Consider the following 19187-nt stretch of genomic DNA (forward strand, 5'->3'; position numbering starts at 1 on the left):
TGCTTAATTGGAGCCTGTAGGGCTCTCTTCCCATTAGAGACTATCTAGTATTTCACTGTTTTGTGCCTAATTTTTTTATGTTTATGTCTTTTATGTGAAATCTATTAGTTGAGTTTTCTGTAGTGCCCGTAAATCATCTTTAATAATAATAACAAAAGGGCATAATTTGGAACCCAGTAGATAAGGCCAATAATTTGGTTACTTTTTTTGAGAGTATATGTGGTACTGGGGATTGAACCCAGGGGCTCTCTATCACTGAGCTATATCTGCAGCCTTTCTATTTTTTTATTTTAAAATAGGGTTTTAGGAAGTTGCTGAGGCTGGCCTTGAACTTGTGATCCTCCTGCCTCATCCTTCTAAGTTGCTGGTATTACAGGCGTGAGCCACCCACACTTGGCATAAATAAAGGTCTATAACAACTAAAAAAAATTTGAAAAAGAAAAAAAAATTAGGGGACTACAACAGATAAACAAGAATCATCCATGGATGAACCTTGAAAACATTAAATAAAATGTTATATTCCAAAGGACAAATATTGCATAATTTCCCCTTATATAAGGTACTTAGAATAATCAAATTTATAGAAACAGAAGATAGAATAATGGTTATCAGAGATTTGGGGGAGGAGGGAGTAGAGAGTTCCTTGTTTAATGGGTACCTGTTTCATTTAGGGAGGATGATGATGATGATAAAGTTTTGGAGATAGTGGTGATGGTTATAAGACATTGAGAAAATACTTAATGTCACTGAACTGTACTGTTCAAAATGGTTAAGATGGTAAATTAGGGGCTGGGGTTGTGGCTCAGTGGTAAAGTGCTTGCCTAGTGAGGCACTGGGTTTGATCCTCAGCACTGCATAAAAATAAATAAATAAATGTATTGTGTCCATCTACAACTTAAAAAAAAAAAGATGGTAAATTAGATAAATTTTATAAGCTATCCAGAGATGGTTATAGTAACTCATTGGTCTATATCCACTGAGTCTTCTTTCTTTGTGTATAGGGTGTTTATGTATACCTTATCATTATTTATTTATTTATTGGTGTTGGAGATTGAACCCAGTCCTTGTGTATGCTGAACACACTCATTACAACTGAGCTATGCCCCCAGCTCCTATACACCTTATCTTTAAAAAAAATCATTTAGATAGGGGCTAGGATTGTGGCTCAGTGGCAAAGCACTTGCCTAGCATGTGTGAGGCTCTGGGTTCAATTCTTAGCACCACATAATAAATAAATAAAATAAAGATCATGTCCACTACAGAATAAATAAATAACTAATACTCTACATACTTACATTGTAATTTAATTTTTATTATGTCATTAAAATTCTTTAGTGCCTTTAGTTTTAATTATTATATAGCATTTTATTCTGTTGGGTGTATTATGATTTATTCAACCTATTGTTAAATGTTGAAGATTTCAGGGTAACAGTCACAGTTTGCTGTTATGTATGATACTATGGTAGACATCTTGATAGTTAAATATTTGTCCACATCTCTGATGATTTCCTTTATATAAATTCCTGGAACTGAAATTTTTTTTTTTAATCTTTGATACATATTGTTAAATTGACCTTTAGAAGGATTAAACCAAACCAGACAGATGGCACATGCCTGTAATCCCAGTGGCTCGGGAGACTGAGGCAGAAGGATCACAAGTTCAAAGCCAGCCTCAGCAATTTAGTGAGGCCGTAAGCAACTTAGTGAGACCCTGTCTCAAATAAAAAAGGGTATGTAGGGATGTGGCGCAGTGGTTAAGCACTCCTGGGTCAAACTCTAGTACCCGCCCCCCAAAAAAAAGAAAGAAAGATTAAATCAATCTGTGCTTTTTTCCAGCCTCTGTGGTATTTGATGGTTCCCGTTTCCCTGTACCTTTGCCCACACTGGGTAGCATCCAATTGTAAAATCTTCCAAATCTTGGCATTGTTGTGAGGAGCAGAGATAGAAAGGACATGTCTCCTACTGCCTATTCTCTGTTAAGAGTAAATCCCTAGTCCTGAAGCCCCTTGGAATCAGGGAAGAAACCTTTGGGATGACTACATGTTTGATACCTGAATTGTCACCAGTATTCAGTTCTACAGGATTGTTAGGGTGACTAAATTGATGAAAATACTTAGGTGACATTTTATCTATTTGTAATTCCTCAGATCCTTTCTGAATATGGATTTGGAGCTCTGTCAGTAATGCCTGTCAACTAATTGTTTCCCTTGTGTTTTAAAGTTTTAGGTTCCATTTTTTTATTCCATATACCTTAGCCATTTTGTGTTATAACTGAGATTCAAATAAACTACTCCTTTGCTTTTTTATATCCTTGATATTATTCCCAGGGATAGGTTTATTTGTTCAGGATATATTTTACAAAGTTCTTTTTGTCATACATCTGCTCAGACAGGTAGAATGATTGAAGTAGGCCAGGTATGGTGGCACATGCCTTTAACCCCAGCTACTCAGAGGCTGAGGCAGGAGGATCACCAGTTTGAGGCCAGCCTGGGCAGCCTAGCAAGACCCTGTCTCAAAAAATAAAAAGGGCTGGGATGTACCTCAGTGATAGAATGCCCCTGGATTCAATCCCCAGTACCACACACACACACACACACACACAAAAAAAAAAAAAAAAAAATTCCCCGGTTTATACAGAGCCCAAGAATTATGTAGAAGATAAAGAATGTCTAGGGCTGGGGTTGTGGCTCAGTGGTATAGTGCTCACCTAGCACGTGCGAGGCCCTGGGTTTGATCCTCAGCACCACATAGAAATAAATAAGTAAAATAAAGGTATTGTGTCCAACTGAAAAATAACTATTTAAAAAAAAAGAATGTCTAATTTGGTATCAATAGTATCTGTTCAAGGGGCAGTTCTTTCCATCAAGGAGGTCATATGTCCCACTTGTAAATACTAATATTAGTAGTACATAATGAGGGGGTCCTCTGTTCATGATGGATAGATTATTGGTGGGGACTTCTAAGAGAGACATTTGAGCTGGCCCTTGAAGGATAAGAAGAATTTTTCCAGGGCCAGGGCGTAGCTCAGTGGCAAAGCGCTTGCCTAGCATGTGTGAGGCACTGGGTTCCATCCTCAGCACCACATTAAAAAAATAAAATAAAATAAAGGCATTCTGTCCCCACATTAAAAAAAAAAAAACAAGTAAAGGCATTCTGTCCATCTACACTATAAAAAATTTTAAAAAAGAATTTTTCCAAGTGGAAAAAAAGAGGAGGCAGCAATTGAGGCAAAGGTTCAAGAGGCATGAAATGCCCAGGAAACACAAAATTGTCCTGTGTCACTGAGAAATGGGCATATGGGAGATGTTGGAGAGAAAGAAGAGAAAATCAGGGTGTGAAGGGCCTTTTCAATGCAGTGCTTAGGAATTTGGACTTTACCCTGAGGGCAGTAATGACTAACAATTATATAGTGTTCAGAAAGTATTAACTAATCATCTGAGCAGTGGTATATATACCACTAAAAGGTCCTCATAGAAGAAAGAGGCATGAGGTACATAGCTTTCAGGGAACTTCTGCAGTAATGTAGCTGTATTAAAAGTAGGATAGAATAGGGATAAAAGAAGCTCTTTAAGAAGATATTTCAGGGCTGGGGCTGGGGCTCAGCGGTAGTGCGCTTGCCAGGCATGTGTGAGGCACTGGGTTCGATTCTCAGCACCACATATAAATAAATATATAACAACTAAAAAATATTAAAAAAAAAAAAAAAAGAAGATGATATTTCAGAATTAGAAGCAAGAAGACTTGGTAACCTGTTTGGTTTTGTTCTCCCTAATGTATTGAGCCAATTGCCTATAAGGGAATTTGTCCAAGTTATAAGTAATTTGTTTGAGAAAATCTAAAGGAAAGTTATTTAACTCTAATTTTCCCATTACTGTTTTTTTTTTTCTGATTTAATGGCCACATAAAGGATAGATGTGGTGGTTGTAGCCCTGCTCACTAATTAGTTTCTGAAGCATTGGTCAGGCATCTGTGTACAGTTTTTTTCTGGGTTTACTGAGGCAGGGCCTTGGCTCAGGTTTGATCAGTGATGTAAGTACTCAGGAGTACCACGTGGTGGCAATGGCGTTGCTGCAGATGTTGGCAACAAAGCAGTCTCCGGGACAGCAGTAGAAACTTTTGTGAAACTGGAAATGCATTTTCTATCATAAAAACCTCCTGAAAACTATGAACTCAGTGTAGCAGGAAAAAGAAGATGGCTTGTTTTTAGTAGAGGGCAAACTCATTTTCAAGGATCAGAAGAAGAGGAAAGAAACAGAGGGTGGAACAGTCTGTGTTTACACTCCCCCAGCTTGCCAACAACCATCAATGTTCTTTCAAAAAGTGATGAAGAAATGTATATTTTGGAAAACTCCTTATGTACCTAAATTCTTTGCTTATCAAATACCTTAGACTTCACAGATTGCTTCTTGAAATGGAGCAATAAACAACAGAAGCTTCATAAGCAAAGAGAATCCATTATCTTGAATTGAAAACAGTTAATTGTCCTTCAGGCTTTCTTAGGGCTCTTTTTGTTAGATGCTTTTTTCTAACAGCACATTCTAAAATGAACTGCAGGTATCCTGTACCAATTTAGAATCATGAGGGCCACATCCCCAAAATTAGGACAGGGCTTGGCTCGGTAGTTGTTGAATGAACTGAACAAATAGCTAAATTAAAGAATTTACCTTTTCATTAGAAACTAAAAAGTCAAAAGAATCCCAGAAAAGGAAGAGTCTCATAAGCTAATAATGTAGGCAGGATTATTGATAGTATTTTTCTAAAATACCATAAGAAATATTCAACATTATATCAGTTTTTTAAAAAAATCAAGATTTTTGTGGGGACTAATTTTAAAGTCTTATGAATTTCACAATACCAAAACTTAGAAACAGCAGTGTGAAATGTTATCAGATTTGTGCTAATTTTAAATATCAATAGTGCTTAAGTACCTGAATTATTTTTTCACTTCCTACCTTTATTTTATTTTATATTTTTGCTTTTTATGTTGCTAGGGATTATATCCAGGGCCTCACACGTGGCTAGACAAATGTTCTACCATTGAGCTGTACTCCCCCAGTGATAAACAGCTGCAAAAAGACATCACAATAAAGCATGTCTATTTGTGAGAATTGGAGGGTTTTTTTTCCCCTTCTAACACCATTTTGAAATAATTTCAAGGACATTAATTTGCATGAATATGGTTGAAATAAAAGGTGTTCAGCCTGAACTCATAATTCCATACTAGGTGATTTCACTTCCCATGTTAAAATTAATTGGTGTGACATATTTTTGTTTTATGCAAGTTTTTCAAAATGTATAATTTTCTTGGTGTCCTTTCTTGTTTTTGCAGCAGAGGGATACCATGCAAGATAACCTGATAAAGCTCCAACAGGAAATGGCTCAACTGGAAGCAGTGCTAGAACAGCATGGGAGTCAGTCTTCTGACAACTCCCCTTCCCTCGTAGCTGACTCTTGTGCCCCTGAGGACCTGCCAGATCTGGAACAAAACCTATCAGGTGAAGGTCTGTAGTATCAGCCAAGTGCCAGTATCTTTATTTTTTTTTTTTTTATTTATTTTTTAGTTGTAGTTGGGCACAATACCTTTATTTTATTTATTTATATGTGGTGCTGAGGTTAGAACCCAGGGCCTCACACGTGCTAGGCAAGCGTTCTACTGCTGAGCCACAACCCCAGTCCAAGTGCCAGTATCTTTTTTTTATTATTATTATTATTTACTTACTTATTTAGTTTTAATTTGAGGTAGACACAATATCTTTATTTTATTTTTAATGTGGTGCTGAGGATTGAACCCAGAGCCTCAGGTATGCTAGGCAAGCGCTCTACCACTGAGCCACAAACCCAGCACCTAAGTGCCCGTATCTTTTTTTTTTTAGAGAATTTTTTAAATATTTATTTTTTTAGTTTTCAGCAGACACAACATCTTTGTTTGTNAGCTTTGCTATTGAGCCACAGCCCCAGCCCTGGAAAATGTTTTGAGTATCACCTTGCTATCAACTCATGAAAATTAAAAGAGAATATCAAGAAAAATTTAAAAAGAATTTCTAGGCTTCTTCCTTGAGAATTCTTAATTAGTTGGGTGAGCCTTTTCCTCAAGATGATGTGGGTCTAACTGAAACTCAAATTTCTTAACCTGGGAAAAAAGACTTGATTACCTTCTGCTGTACTCATGACTTTTAAGTAGATTTTTTATTTTAAAATAATTTTGGATAAGTTGCAGAAAAGTTGTAATAATAGTGCAGTGTTCCTGCATATTCCTTACCCAATTTTAGCTCCTCCCTAATATTAGCTTATATTCCCATTGTATTTTTTGTCAAGTAGTAGATTATTATCTGTGTGTGTGTGTGTGTGCACGCGTGCGCGCACGCGTGTGTGTGTCTAGGAATTGAATCAATAGGTTTTCCACTGAGCTACATCCCCAACAATTTTTTTGTTTGTTTTATTTTGTTCCTTTTTCCCAGGGTCTCATATATACTAAACAAGTGCTCACCGTTGAACTACATCCTCAGCTTAACTCCTCAGCCTTTTTTATTTTTATTTTTTTAATTTTTTTGTTTTGAGCTAGTGTCTCACTATATTGTCCGGGCTAACCCTGAACATGTAGTCCTCCTGCCTCAGCCTCTGAGTCACTTGGATTATAAGTGTGTGCCACCATGTCTAGCAAGATCTGGTTTATTTGTTGTTATTACTAGGGATGGAACCCAAGGGCCCTTTAGCACTGAGCCACATCCTCAGTCCTTTTATTTTTTTATTTTGAGACAGGGTCTTGGCAGGTTGCTGAAGGTCTTTCTGAGTTGCTGAGGCTGGCCTCAAACTTTCGATCCTACTGCCTCAGCCTCCCAAGTTGCTGCAATTGTTGGCGTGTACCATCATGCTGGCCCAATAGTCTTAAAGATTATAAACCAACCAGGGTTTTAACATCAATGTCCTCCTATTCAGCATAGATCTTCCGACTGTTTACAAAGGGTTATTCCCAATAATATTTGAGTACTATTTTTTTACCAGGTGCTTTTATTTCCTTCCTGGATTTCCTATCATTCAAACCATAAATGTTAACATTTGTGAGAATATGACCCATTACAGTGAAAAATATGCCTGAGCTTTTCTGTCCTACAATATATTTCATTCCTGGAAGCAACTGTTAAGAATTTCTAGGCTTCTTAGCCAGGCATGGTGGTGCCCGCCTGTAATCCCAGCGGCTTGGGAGGCAGAGACAGGAGGATCATATGAGTTCAAAGCAACTTAGTAAGACTCTGTGTCTAAATACAATAGTTAAAAAGGGCTGGAGATGTGGCTTAGTGATTAAGTACCCCAGAGTTCAATCCCTAGCACCAAAAAGAAAAATTAAAAAAGAATTTCTAGGCTTCTTCCTTGAGAATTCTGAACTAGTTGGGTGGATTGGTTAGGTACTTTTTTTTTTTTTTAAAGTTTGTTTTGTTGGTAGCAGAGATTGAACATAGGGGTGCTTAACCACTGAGCCACATCCCCTGCCCTTTTTATTTTGAGACAGGGTTTCACTGAGTTACTGAGGCTGGCTTTGAACTTGCATGTAACATCATGCCCGGATGGGTTAGTTACTTTTTAAAGCCAAATTTCATTATGGGCTGTATATTTTCTATTTTACTATTTATTTTTAATATTTTTAGTTGTAGATGGACACGATACCTTTATTTTATTTATTTATTTATTTTTATGTGATGCTGAGAATTGAACCCAGATTGAACTCCCACATGCTAGGCAAGCTCTCAGTAAGTTACTGAGCCTCACTATCTCAAATCAGAAAGTTATTCTCAATAAGTTACTTGTAGGGGCTCAGAGGTAGAGCGCTCACCTAGCATGCGTGAGGCACTGGGTTCAATCCTCAGCACCACATAAAATAAAATATATTTAAAATAATAATAATAATATGTTACTTGTACAATGCTTAGTACAAAGTGGACAGTCAATAAATTTATTAAATGTTCGATCCAGCCCAAATTCCCTACCCATAAAGAATGTAACATATTAAGATCCCAGATGAGAGAATGATTTAAGGGAGTTTCAGAGCCAGGCCTATAATTCCAGCTGCTCAGGAGGTTGAGACAGAAGGATCTCAACTTACTTGACAACTTACTAAGACCCTGTCTCTAAATTTAAAAAAAATTAAAAGGGTCCAGGCATGTTGGCACATACCTATAATCTCAGCAACTCCGCAAGACCTTCAGCAATTTAGTGAAACCCTTAACAACTTTGCCAGCTGTCTCAAAATAAAAACAGGACTGGGGATGTTGCTCAGTGGTAAAGTGTGCCTGGGTTTAATCCCCAGTACCACAAAAAAAGGGGTTGAAATTTCTACACAATCCTGGAACCTGACCTCTGGATCCATACATTTATACTTTCTTAAAGTCAACAAATAGTTCATGATATCACAAGGTGTGGATTTGGCATACTGTTCAGAGAATGAAATAGAATTAAGGAAAAAGAAGAGCAGAAAAGTTTTGCTTTTGAAAACTTTTTGTTTGTTTGTTTTTTAGACTGTTAAGTTATTGACTCCTGACTCTGGTTAGCTTAAGGTAAATGTTCTGGTGATTTGTTTTGTTTTGTTTTGTTTTTGGCAATGCTGTGGGTTGAACCCAGGACCTGGTACATGCTACACTGAACTAAATCCCTTTATATTTCTTTTGAGACAGGATTCCACTAAATGTCTAAGGCTGGCCTCAAACTTGCAATCCTCATACCTCAGACTCCTTTGTTGCCTGGATTACAGATTTATGCCACTGCACTTGGTTCCAAATGGCTTTTTAGTAGCTGTGTTTGTATGTGAAGCTTCCCCTTTCCTTCCTTTCCTTTTTTTCCCTTTCTTTTTCACCTTCACAATGGTTTGATTCTTTAGAAGCTGCACAATTTCCTTTATCAATTATCAATCTGTATTGGAAAGATAAATGACACCTATATTTATGGTTAGTTTATGGTTAGGACCTACTTATTTTCAGCAGCTGGTGGCTTTAGGCAGAGTTCTTGTGTTCCTAGAAACTTACGGTTCCAGAAAAGATGAGCATAAAAGAAACTATGAATAATGCATTTGAAGATTAACTCAGAAAAATCAATGATTATCCCCCCTAGCAGTGTCTTAAAAAAGCAGTTTAATTAATAAAACCTTTTGTTTAAATTTTTTTGCCTCTATTTATGAATTTTAGCTTTTCTATTTAAAAGCTCAACATTAATTACAATGATCAGTGACTTTTTAAAGGATAAACACTTTATTTTTTTTGAACTGGGGATTGAATCCAGGGGCACTGTACCACTGAGCTATCTCCCCAGCCCTTTTTTATTTTGAGACAGGGTTTCACTAAGTTGGTTAGGGCTTCTCTAAGCTGCTGAGGCTGGCCTTAAGCTTGCAATCCTCCTGCCTCAGCCTCCTGAGTCACTAGGATTACAGGTGTGCACCACCACTCTTCTCTTTAAATAGTTATGCCTTTAAGCCACAATAATATATTTGGAGGAGTTAATAAGTAAAATGTACTAAAATGCCAGAACTTTGCCTTAGGTCTGTTATGTTTTTTCCCTTCTTATGCCATTTCATTAGTTCCTTATGTCACTTCAAGGTTCCTTATCCACTAGTACCTTTTTGTTTGTTTGTTTTATTGGTTTTTTTCTTTGCGGGGGGTGGGGGGGNGCTGAGGCAGGAAGATTAGAAGTTCAAAGCCAGCCTCAGTAACATAACCAACTTAGTGAGAGTAACCTAACCAACTTAGTGAGACCCTGTCTCGAAATAAAGAATAGGGCTAGGGGTATAGCTCAGTTGGTAGAGTGCTTGCCTCACATTCACAAGGCCCTGGGTTCAATCCCTAGCACCACAGAAAAATAAAGTAAAATAACAAATAAAAAAGGGCTGGGATTGTGGCTGAGTGGTTAAGTTCCCCTGGGTTCAATCTCTGGTACCAAAAGAAAAGAAACAGATTCTTTTTAAGTTGCCCAGGCTGGCTTTGAACTTGCAATCTGCCTCAGATTCCTGAGTAATTAGGATTACAGACCTGACCACCATATCTGACTTCATTTTTATTTTTTAATTGTTTAGTTCCATTTGGTGCTAACACCTGTCTTGTACCACTTATACCTGTAAAATTCTGTCCAATATTTAAGAACAAATTGGAGCAGGGCAAGGTGGCACACAACTTGTAATTCTACTGACTTGAGAAACTTGAGGCAAGAGGGTTGCAAGTTCAAGGCAATCTTGGGCAATTTAGAGAGTCTGTCTCAAAATAAAAATCAAAAGGGCTGAGGATGTAGCTCAATAGTAGAGTGCCCTGGTTTTTATCTGCCAACCTGGAGTAGACAATACATCCAATTTGATATTTACTTTTTTTTTTTTTTTTTTAATTGCAGTACTGAGAATTAAATCCCGAGATGCTCTACCACTAAGCTACCTTCCCAGCCCTTTTTATTTTTTGGTACTAGGAATTGAACCAGAGGTCAATTCCCACTGAGCCACATCCCTAGCCCTTTTTTTATATTTTATTTAGAGACAGGGTCTCGCTGAGTTGCTTAAGGCCTTATAATTTACTGAGACTGGCTTTGAACACGTGATCCTGCCTCAACCTCCTAAGCAACTGGGATTATAGGAGTGTGCCACCGTGCCCGGATCATTTTTATTTTTTGAGACAATCTCAGTAAATTGCCTGGGTTGGCCTCAAATTTACAAGCTTCCTGAATTGCTGGAATTTCTGAATCACCACACCTAGTGCAGATCACTGCTTTTAAAAAATAAATATCCTGCTGGATGTGGTGTGTGTACCTGTAATCCCAGCACCTTGGGAGGCTAAAGCAGGAGGATTACAAGGTCAAGGCCAGCCTCAGCAACTTTGGCTCTAAGCAACTTAGCGAGACCCTATCTCAAAATAAAAAAAGGGCTGAGGATGTGTGGCTCAGTGATTAACTGCCCCTGGGTTCGATCCCTGGTACCGAAAAAAATTTTTTTTTAAATATATATCCTCTGGCTGGTGTTGTGCCACAGTGGTAGAATGCTTGCCTTAGCATGCATGAGGTATTGGGTTCGATCCTCAGCACCACATAAAAATAAAATATTGTGTCCACCTAAAACTAGGGAATAAAATATTAAAAAAAATATATATATATATATATATTTTAATATTTCTATATATACACACACATACACATATATATAACCTAAATTATCCCCATCAGGACAAAGAATTAAAGTAGATTTCTTTGTTTTCTCGTTCCATTTAAACAGTGTTAACGTCACAGAAAAGTAATGAATATCCTGTAAGTCTGAATCCTAAAAAGCTTTCTCCTGACAAGTTCTGGGTATCTCCAAATAGATCCATTAGTAAAAACAAAGAATTGGAAATAAAAAGGTAAGAAATGTCAAGTTGTGGTCTTGAAGTAACATATGTATGCACTGCACTCTTATTGTTAATTTTCCCCCTACTCTGCAGGTTTTTCCTTTTCTTTTTCTTTTCTTGTAGAAAGGCATTTATAACCTCTCATTGCTCTTTAACACTTCCTTTATTTAACTGTATATAGGCTTTTAGGACCTATACAATGCATAAGCTACACATGAGAATTGTACAGTTATTTGAAGGTCAGAATACACTATAGTAGAACTAAAACCTAGACTGGTCTGGTGGCACATCTGTAATCTCGCTATTTGGGAGGCTAAGGCAGAAAGATTACAAGTTTGAGATCAGTCTGGACAATTTAGCAAGACCCTGTCTCAAAATAAAAAAGGTTGGGGATATTGCTTAGTGATTAGAGCACCCTGTGTTCAATGCCTAGCACTACAAAATCAAAAAATAAAATAGAATAGAACTAAAACCTGAGCAAGCCTGCAGGATGATGGTAGACTTACCCAAGACATCTCTTTCTCTGATTGAAATGTTTGCCTTTCTAGAAAAAATTTGCCTGTTGATTTACCTCAGGAAATATTTAGAGTATTATTAAAGGATGTATGTTCAAAACATTGTTTATATATGACTGTAAAGCACTTTATATTTTAAAAAATACTCAAGCCATTAGGGTCACATATCTCACCACTCCAGAAAGTATAAAGAATTCATATTTATTAAATCCCTACTGTGTGCCTTTGTGTATATGTTTCTTACTTAACTTTGGGAATGGTGCTAGGTTGTCAATAATCTAACCACATCCTATTTTCTAAGCCCTTTGGGCTTAACTGATGTCCTGGGAATTAAACCTAGTAGTGCTTTACCACTGAGGTACATCCCCAGTCTTTTGTTTTGTTTTGAAGCCAGGTCTCACTAAGTTGCCGAGGGCCTCACCAAGTTGCCTCAAACTTGCAGTCTTCCTGCCTCAGCCTTCTGCGTTGTTAGGATTATGGGCATGCACAATCACTCCTGGCTTCTAACCAAGGATATATTTTTGAAGCTAGTAATTGTGATGAATAATGAAAAGATCTGGTTTCTGTAGGCATGAAAGCCATGTTTAGGAGTAATGTCCTCATTGTCTTGCTTTAACCATCCACTTAATATTCAGATTAAATAGAGACTTTTATCATAGACCCTACACATAATTGAACTTCCTCCCTCTACTAGACAACTAGCAATTCAGTTATTGCTCATCTTCTGTCCACAGGGTTTGACTTTAATGCCTAACTCATAGTAAGAAGCCAGTAATTAAATGTTCAAGTAATTAATGTCTGAGCCCTTTAAACCTATTGATAATTATTTTTTCAAAGTCCTAAACACCTGAAAGAGTAGAGGAACTGCTTATGGTTGCATATTCTAACAATATTTAGTGGTTGGGTTTTTTCTTTTTGGGGGTGGGGTGGGGGGGGACAATGCTGAGATTGAACCCAGAGCCTCATACATGTTAGACAAGCTCTCTACCACAGAGCTACATCCCTGGCCATAATAAATGACTTTTGTTTTTGGACATTGAAAAGGCAAGGCATAAGGATGATTCTGTAAATTCTGCCCAAAGTAGGTAGAAAGAATAAGTATACAGATGTCAACATTAATCAAATTTCTATCTTCGTAAAAGGTCTGATTCTAATATATTCGTGTGGACTCAAGTAGAATACTATATGGAATTTGAGTGAGTGGTGGTGTATAATTTGGTAAAAATTACTGATGTGCTTTTCAACAGCTAGGAGATATATTGCCTTAGAGTAACCCCTCAGGGGAGATGTCATATGTCAGCCATGGCATGTTGGCAGGCAGCATGAATCCAGACTTCTAGGAGGTCATGTGAGCTTTTTTACTAGTCATTCCTTATTTCTCTGACAGTGAACTGTTTCACTTATGCTTGGCTGCCTGGGGATTATGATCAGTCCTTTCAGAGTTGGTGGTGATGGTTTTCTTCTTTCATCTATCTTTCCAGGTCTTCCCCCACTTCTAAATCCCAGTTAGTAGATAATAGGTGGTCTGTACATAGTCACACTACGAGTCTTCAAAACAGAAACTCTCCCTCTCAAGAGGATCTCATTAAGATTGTTGATGTGGAAGAGCAAGAACTGAAAAAGTCTGAGCCACCTGATTTAATGGAACAGTCTTACTTGCCAAAGCAAGATCTAGGTAATATTTCAGATATTCTAATGGGAAAAACACTTTTTATTTTATTCTAATCCTATATAAAGGCATTCTGGTTAATCAGGAATATAGTCATAAGCTAGGCACAGTGGTACAACTTCAGATATACTAACCTATCATGGATGCTTCTGTTATACTGAAGCCTAATTTTGAAAAATAGCTTGAGTTAACACTTGAATTACTCCAAGTTTACTTGAAAATTATTGTATTTTTTTAATCTGTTTATATTGGTTTAAGTAACAGTTTTAAGAATGAAGGAGTCAGGTATACTCTAAATATTTTACTTCAACTATTAGATAAAAGTTCTAAGGCCCTAGAGTAAAGTTTTACACCTGTTCTTTTTTTTTTTTAATTTTTTTTTTTTTTAATTTATTCTTTAGTTTTCAGCAGACACAACATCTTTGTATGTGGTGCTGAGGATCGAACCCGGTCCGCACGCATGCCAGGCGAGCGCACTACCGCTTGAGCCACATCCCCAGCCCCACACCTGTTCTTTATTGAAAAGAAAATGGAATCCCAATGCAACCTCTTTATTTATGAATTAATGAATGCAAATATCCATATATTTTATACTTTATAAATCTCTTTTAATGGATAGTATCTTGGATGGCTTTTAAATCAAAGTTTTAATCAGTAATGAAAGTTTTTAATTAATCCTCAAAAACACATTATCATCAAAGGCTGTATGTGGCATCAAATGTGGCATTTGGCCAGGTTCATTAGGGTCAATTTTAAGAATCTCAGACCTTTTATTTATCTGCTTACTTTCTGACAGAATGACACTTTTTGAAATGTCTCAAGGATGGTGTCTACTGTTTCTAATTTGGTAGTGCTTTCTGTTGATTTATTAAATAGAAAATGTAATGGTATCATTGTAAGTGCAAGAAGGAAAATGGAGTCTTTCTCATATTTTTAACCTCCTTCTCCTTCCTTATAAAAGTACTGTATGTTCATTGTCCACAATTTGGACAATATAGGAAATAAAAAATGAGGGATATTAAAATTACCTGTGTTCCTATCCATTAACAATGAAACATTGCTTTTTTTTTTTTTAGTTACTTTACGTAAAATTTTAATTTTAAAATACAGTCAAGAGCTGGGGATATAGTTGGTATATTCCCCATTGGTAGATGCTTGCCTTGCATGCACAAGGCCCTGAATTCAATCCCCAGCACCACAAAATAAGTAAAGAAAAAAAAGCCAGGTACTGCCGTATAGGCCTACAGTTCCAACTACTTGGGGGGATCACTTGAGCCCATGAGTTTGAGGCCAACCTGAGCAACGTACTAAGACCTCGTCTCAATCAAAAAAAAATAAAATAGAGTCAAGATAAATAATATCTTTGCTATCATCTTTACTATATTAGAAACATTTCTTCATTTTATTGAACATCAGCATTTGTATTCAAACTGTAATAAGGGAAGAGTAACTCCTTTGAAATAAATGTATCACAATTTATTTAATCTCATATTGGACATGAGATCATTTCTAAAATTAAACTATTATAAACAGTGTTGCAGTGAACATCCCTATGACTGAACCTTTGCATACATCTCTTATTTCCTTAGGATGCATTTCTAAAATTAGAATTGTTGACTGAAAGTGTGAACACATGTTAAAACTTTTGCTACATAATGACATATTGTTAAGCCACTGCACTTCCACCAACAATGTATCTGTGTATATTGTACCTGTTTCTGCTCTTAACCTAACTTCACCTTTAATTCTTAGCCAACACTGAAATCTTGTAATTCAAGATTCATTGTCTTATAAATTAAATTTCTCTGGTTCCTTTCAGAGGGAACCCCTTACCTGGAATCTGGAATCAGCCTCTTCTCTAAGGACCCTGATTCTGATCCCCCTGAAGACAAAGCCCCAGAGGCAGTTCATGTTTGCAGTGTACCAGCTTCAACCTCTGCATTGAAATTATCCCAGTTTCAAGTTGGACAATCTGCCAACAGTCCAGCTGTTGCTCACACTACTAGTACTGCTGGGTATAACGCACGGGAAGAAAGTATGAGCAGGGAGAAGCCAGAATTCACATCTCCAACAGAAAGGACCAAGCAGAGAATATCCATGGTGGTATCGGGCTTGACCCCCAAAGAACTTGTGAGTGTAACTATATGTATCTCTGTAATGACTAAAATTTAACAACATGCTACAAATAGTTTTACATAGTTTAAATAGTTATGTATAGTTTTATATAGGTACTAGCAATGAATAACCTATAGGAAGAAATTTATGCAATAAACAGAATTATATGTGATTTAATTTTCACTCCCAATTTCTGAAAATTTGCATCTAGATAAAGCTCAGGTATGGGATTTCTCATATATTTACTTGTGAAAAAGAATTATTAAATATTAGCAGAAAAGGCATGCTTTTGAATATGATATAAAACTTTAGAATTAGAATTTTCTTTTTACTTAACAATTCAAGTAGGTATGGCTCTGCTCTCTGAGAGGCATTTTTTCCCCCCTCAGTTTGAATTTACTAACATGTTTCTGCTTAACAATGGTGTTTTTTCAGTGTGTGTTTGTCTTTATCCTGGCTTCTAATACAGCTATTCAGTAGCCTGCCCTGTCATTTCTGCCCTATAACAACCTTTGCTATTAGAATTTTGGCATCTCCTTGGACCCCTTGTGCCAGAAATGGGAATTGTTTCACATTGTAGAAAATACCCACTAACATATTAAGACCCTTGAAATCTTGTTTGTTCTTAGTTAAGCTTCTTATAGATTTTAGGCATCCTGGGAAATTTACTTTCCCTGTAATTGGCATTGGTATTACTTCATAATAAAATAATGAGTGAATTTCTTTAAGATAAGACTGGTGTGATAGTACGTGATTCTAATCCTGACAACTCAGGAGGCTGAGGCAGGAGAATTGTGAGTTCAAAGCCAGCCTAGCAATTTAGCAAAGCCCTAAGCAACTTAGCAAGACCCTGTCCCAAAATAAAATTTTTTTTAAAAAGCTGGGGATGTGGCTCAGTGGATTCAATCCCCAGTTCCAAAAAAAGAAGACAAGATAACACATCAGACTATCAATTGGATTCAATAGTTGGTGCCATGAACTGCACACAGAGAGGCAACCAAGTCATTCTGAAGTATCTTTCATAATATATCCTTCTTAGGATAAGAACCATTTCTCATCCTAACTTCTCCATGGATAGTGACTCAGAATAACATTCTCTGGTCTGATGGTCTAAAGGGCAAAGAAGCAACCCGTGTATGCCCTGATAGATACAATATTTAAGTGCAAGAAGGAAGCTGTTGATGTTCTCACTTCACAGCAATTGGCTCTGAAAATTCTTATGGTATATCTGATTAAATGGCTCTTGATCACTTGTCCACACATTGAGAATTCCCATATATCCATTGAAAATTAGCATTCCTTATTCCTTTGTTTTGAGAGTTCAGGTTTTCAGAGATGCCTAAAATGATCTAATCTTTTTTGCCATGGGCAATTCTAAGCTGCAGATTAAACTATAGTGGCTTGGGTACATGCTGTTTTTAAACAAGCAAAGAGGAAAACTTCGAGCTCTTTTCAGACTTGCTGAAGTGTGATAAATTTATGATGAAAGCTACTGACTGTATTACACATGATTAATTCTGAAGCCTGTATTAAGATGATCTTTTCAGCAGTTGCTCTTCTAACTGAACACTGTTTCAAGGCTGAGGTTTCAGCAATTAATCAGTTCGGAATTGCTAATGATCCTGGCAGAGGGCAGTGGCAAAAGGAGGAGGATGTCATTAGCTTCTCTAGTCTGCCTTTTTACAGTGCCTCATGGCAGTATGGAGTGAGGCAGCATGAAAGAAAGATGGCCTGACCTCCATTACAATATTATACAGCACATAAATATTGAAGTGGGTGGTGATGGCTAGTAAATGATGGCCCTTGGTAAACAAAGTTATTTGCCGTACAGTAGCTACCAATTATGTCAGCTGTGCTCATAATGGTTCTGGTTAATTTCTTTCACTTCCTATTGATTTTTATTTGGTTAATAGATAATAGCTAAAGGACTCCAGATTTCTTTTGCAAAGAATGAGTCTCTTCCAATCCTCCTTAGAGAGAATTGATAGTTTTTGCACTGACCTTTAGAAACATCTTCACTGAGTTTTTTTAGCTATCAGAGAATCGACTCTTGTTTTTTAGCCACATTTATCTGTAGCATAACTTTCTATAGAGGCTAGTTACCTCTCACTTTATAAAGTGAAAGCTAGATTATAGATAAATCTAAATAATAATAAATCTGAAGTATAGTTGAAAAGAAATTGTATTAGGGAATCAAATGATATCTGCTATTAATGATAAAATTTATATTATTTGAATTTTTGGTTTAATTCCATATCTTTTAACACTGTTACATTATATTAGAATGTTTTGCTCTGGTTTGTACATAATTTTTATTAGATTATTCATTTTTTAGACTTCAAGCATGTTAAGATTTAAAAAATGTACCTTTTCTGAGAAAAATGGAGATTTAGAGCTAACATAATTAATACTTAATTCATGTACTAGATGTAATTTATTATAATACAGCATTTGATTTGATTTCAGATGCTTGTACACAAGTTTGCCAAAAAACACCATATCAATTTAAGTAATCTAATTACTGAAGAGACTACTCACGTCGTTATGAAAACAGGTATACCAAGAACCAACCTATCTTCCTTCCTTCCTTCCTTCCTTCCTTTCTTCTTTCCTTCTTTCCTTCTTTCCTTTCTTACTTTTTGACATAGGGTCTCACCAAGTTGCTGAGGCTGGCCTAGAACTTTCAATTCTGCTGTCCCAGCCTTCTAAGTAAATGGAATTATAGATGTGCACAACTGCACTGTCCTAAGAACCTTTATAGAATGTGTTGCATCTGCTGCATAAACCACATGAAGAAATAAGAGCCAGATCTTGGGCTGGGGATGTGGCTCAAGTGGTAGCGTGCTTGCCTGGCATGCGTGCGGCCTGGGTTCGATCCTCAGCATCACATACAAACAAAGATGTTGTGTCCACTGAAAACTAAAAAAATAAATAAATATTTAAAAATTCTCTCTCTCTCTCTCTCTCTCTCTCTCTCTCTCTTTAAAAAAAAGAAAAGAAAAAAAAAAAGAGCCAGATCATGGTAGCACACACTTGTAATCCCAGCTACTTGGGTGACTGAAGCAGGAGGATGACAAGTTCAAGCCCAGCCAGGGCAATGTAAGTGAGACTATGTCTAAAAATAAAAGAGCTGGGCTATAACTCTGTGGTAAAGTGCTCCTGGATTCAGTCCCAAGTATCAGGGGATTAAAAAAGAAGAAAAACTTCAAACTAGGTATAGTGGTACATACCTCCAATCCTAGCACATGGGAGGCTGAGGCAAGAGGATCACAAATTCAAGGGTACTAAAAGCAACATAGCAAGACCCTGTCTCAAAAATAAAATGTAGGGGCTGGGGTTGTAGCTCAGTGGCAGAGCACTTGCTTAGCATGTGTGAGGCACTGGTTCGATCCTCAGCACCACATAAAAAATAAATTTAATAAATGATAAAAGATACTGTAAGGGCTGGGGATATAATTCAGTTAGTAGAGTGCTTTCCTCACATCACAAGGCCCTAGGTTCTAATCCCCAGCACCACAAAAAAAAAAAAAAAAAAAAAAAAAAAAA

At 36.8% G+C, this 19187-nt stretch overlaps 1 protein-coding gene across 4 annotated transcripts in view; it reads left to right on the plus strand.

The window, feature by feature from the left end:
- Nucleotides 1-19187, plus strand: part of Brca1 (BRCA1 DNA repair associated) — a 66790-nt gene that overhangs the window by 32824 nt on the left and 14779 nt on the right. For 3 of the 4 annotated variants that reach the window (XM_048790680.1, XM_048790692.1, XM_015495633.2), the window contains exons 12-16: nucleotides 5330-5501; nucleotides 11231-11354; nucleotides 13339-13532; nucleotides 15346-15656; nucleotides 18108-18195. In XM_048790680.1, the coding sequence (XP_048646637.1) occupies nucleotides 5330-5501; nucleotides 11231-11354; nucleotides 13339-13532; nucleotides 15346-15656; nucleotides 18108-18195 (889 nt within the window). The remainder of the gene's footprint in view (nucleotides 1-5329; nucleotides 5502-11230; nucleotides 11355-13338; nucleotides 13533-15345; nucleotides 15657-18107; nucleotides 18196-19187) is intronic. The other variant, XM_048790686.1, reaches the window with a different exon arrangement.

Source organism: Marmota marmota, unplaced genomic scaffold, assembly GCF_001458135.2.
Source record: "Marmota marmota marmota unplaced genomic scaffold, marMar, whole genome shotgun sequence".
NCBI lineage: Eukaryota > Metazoa > Chordata > Mammalia > Rodentia > Sciuridae > Marmota > Marmota marmota.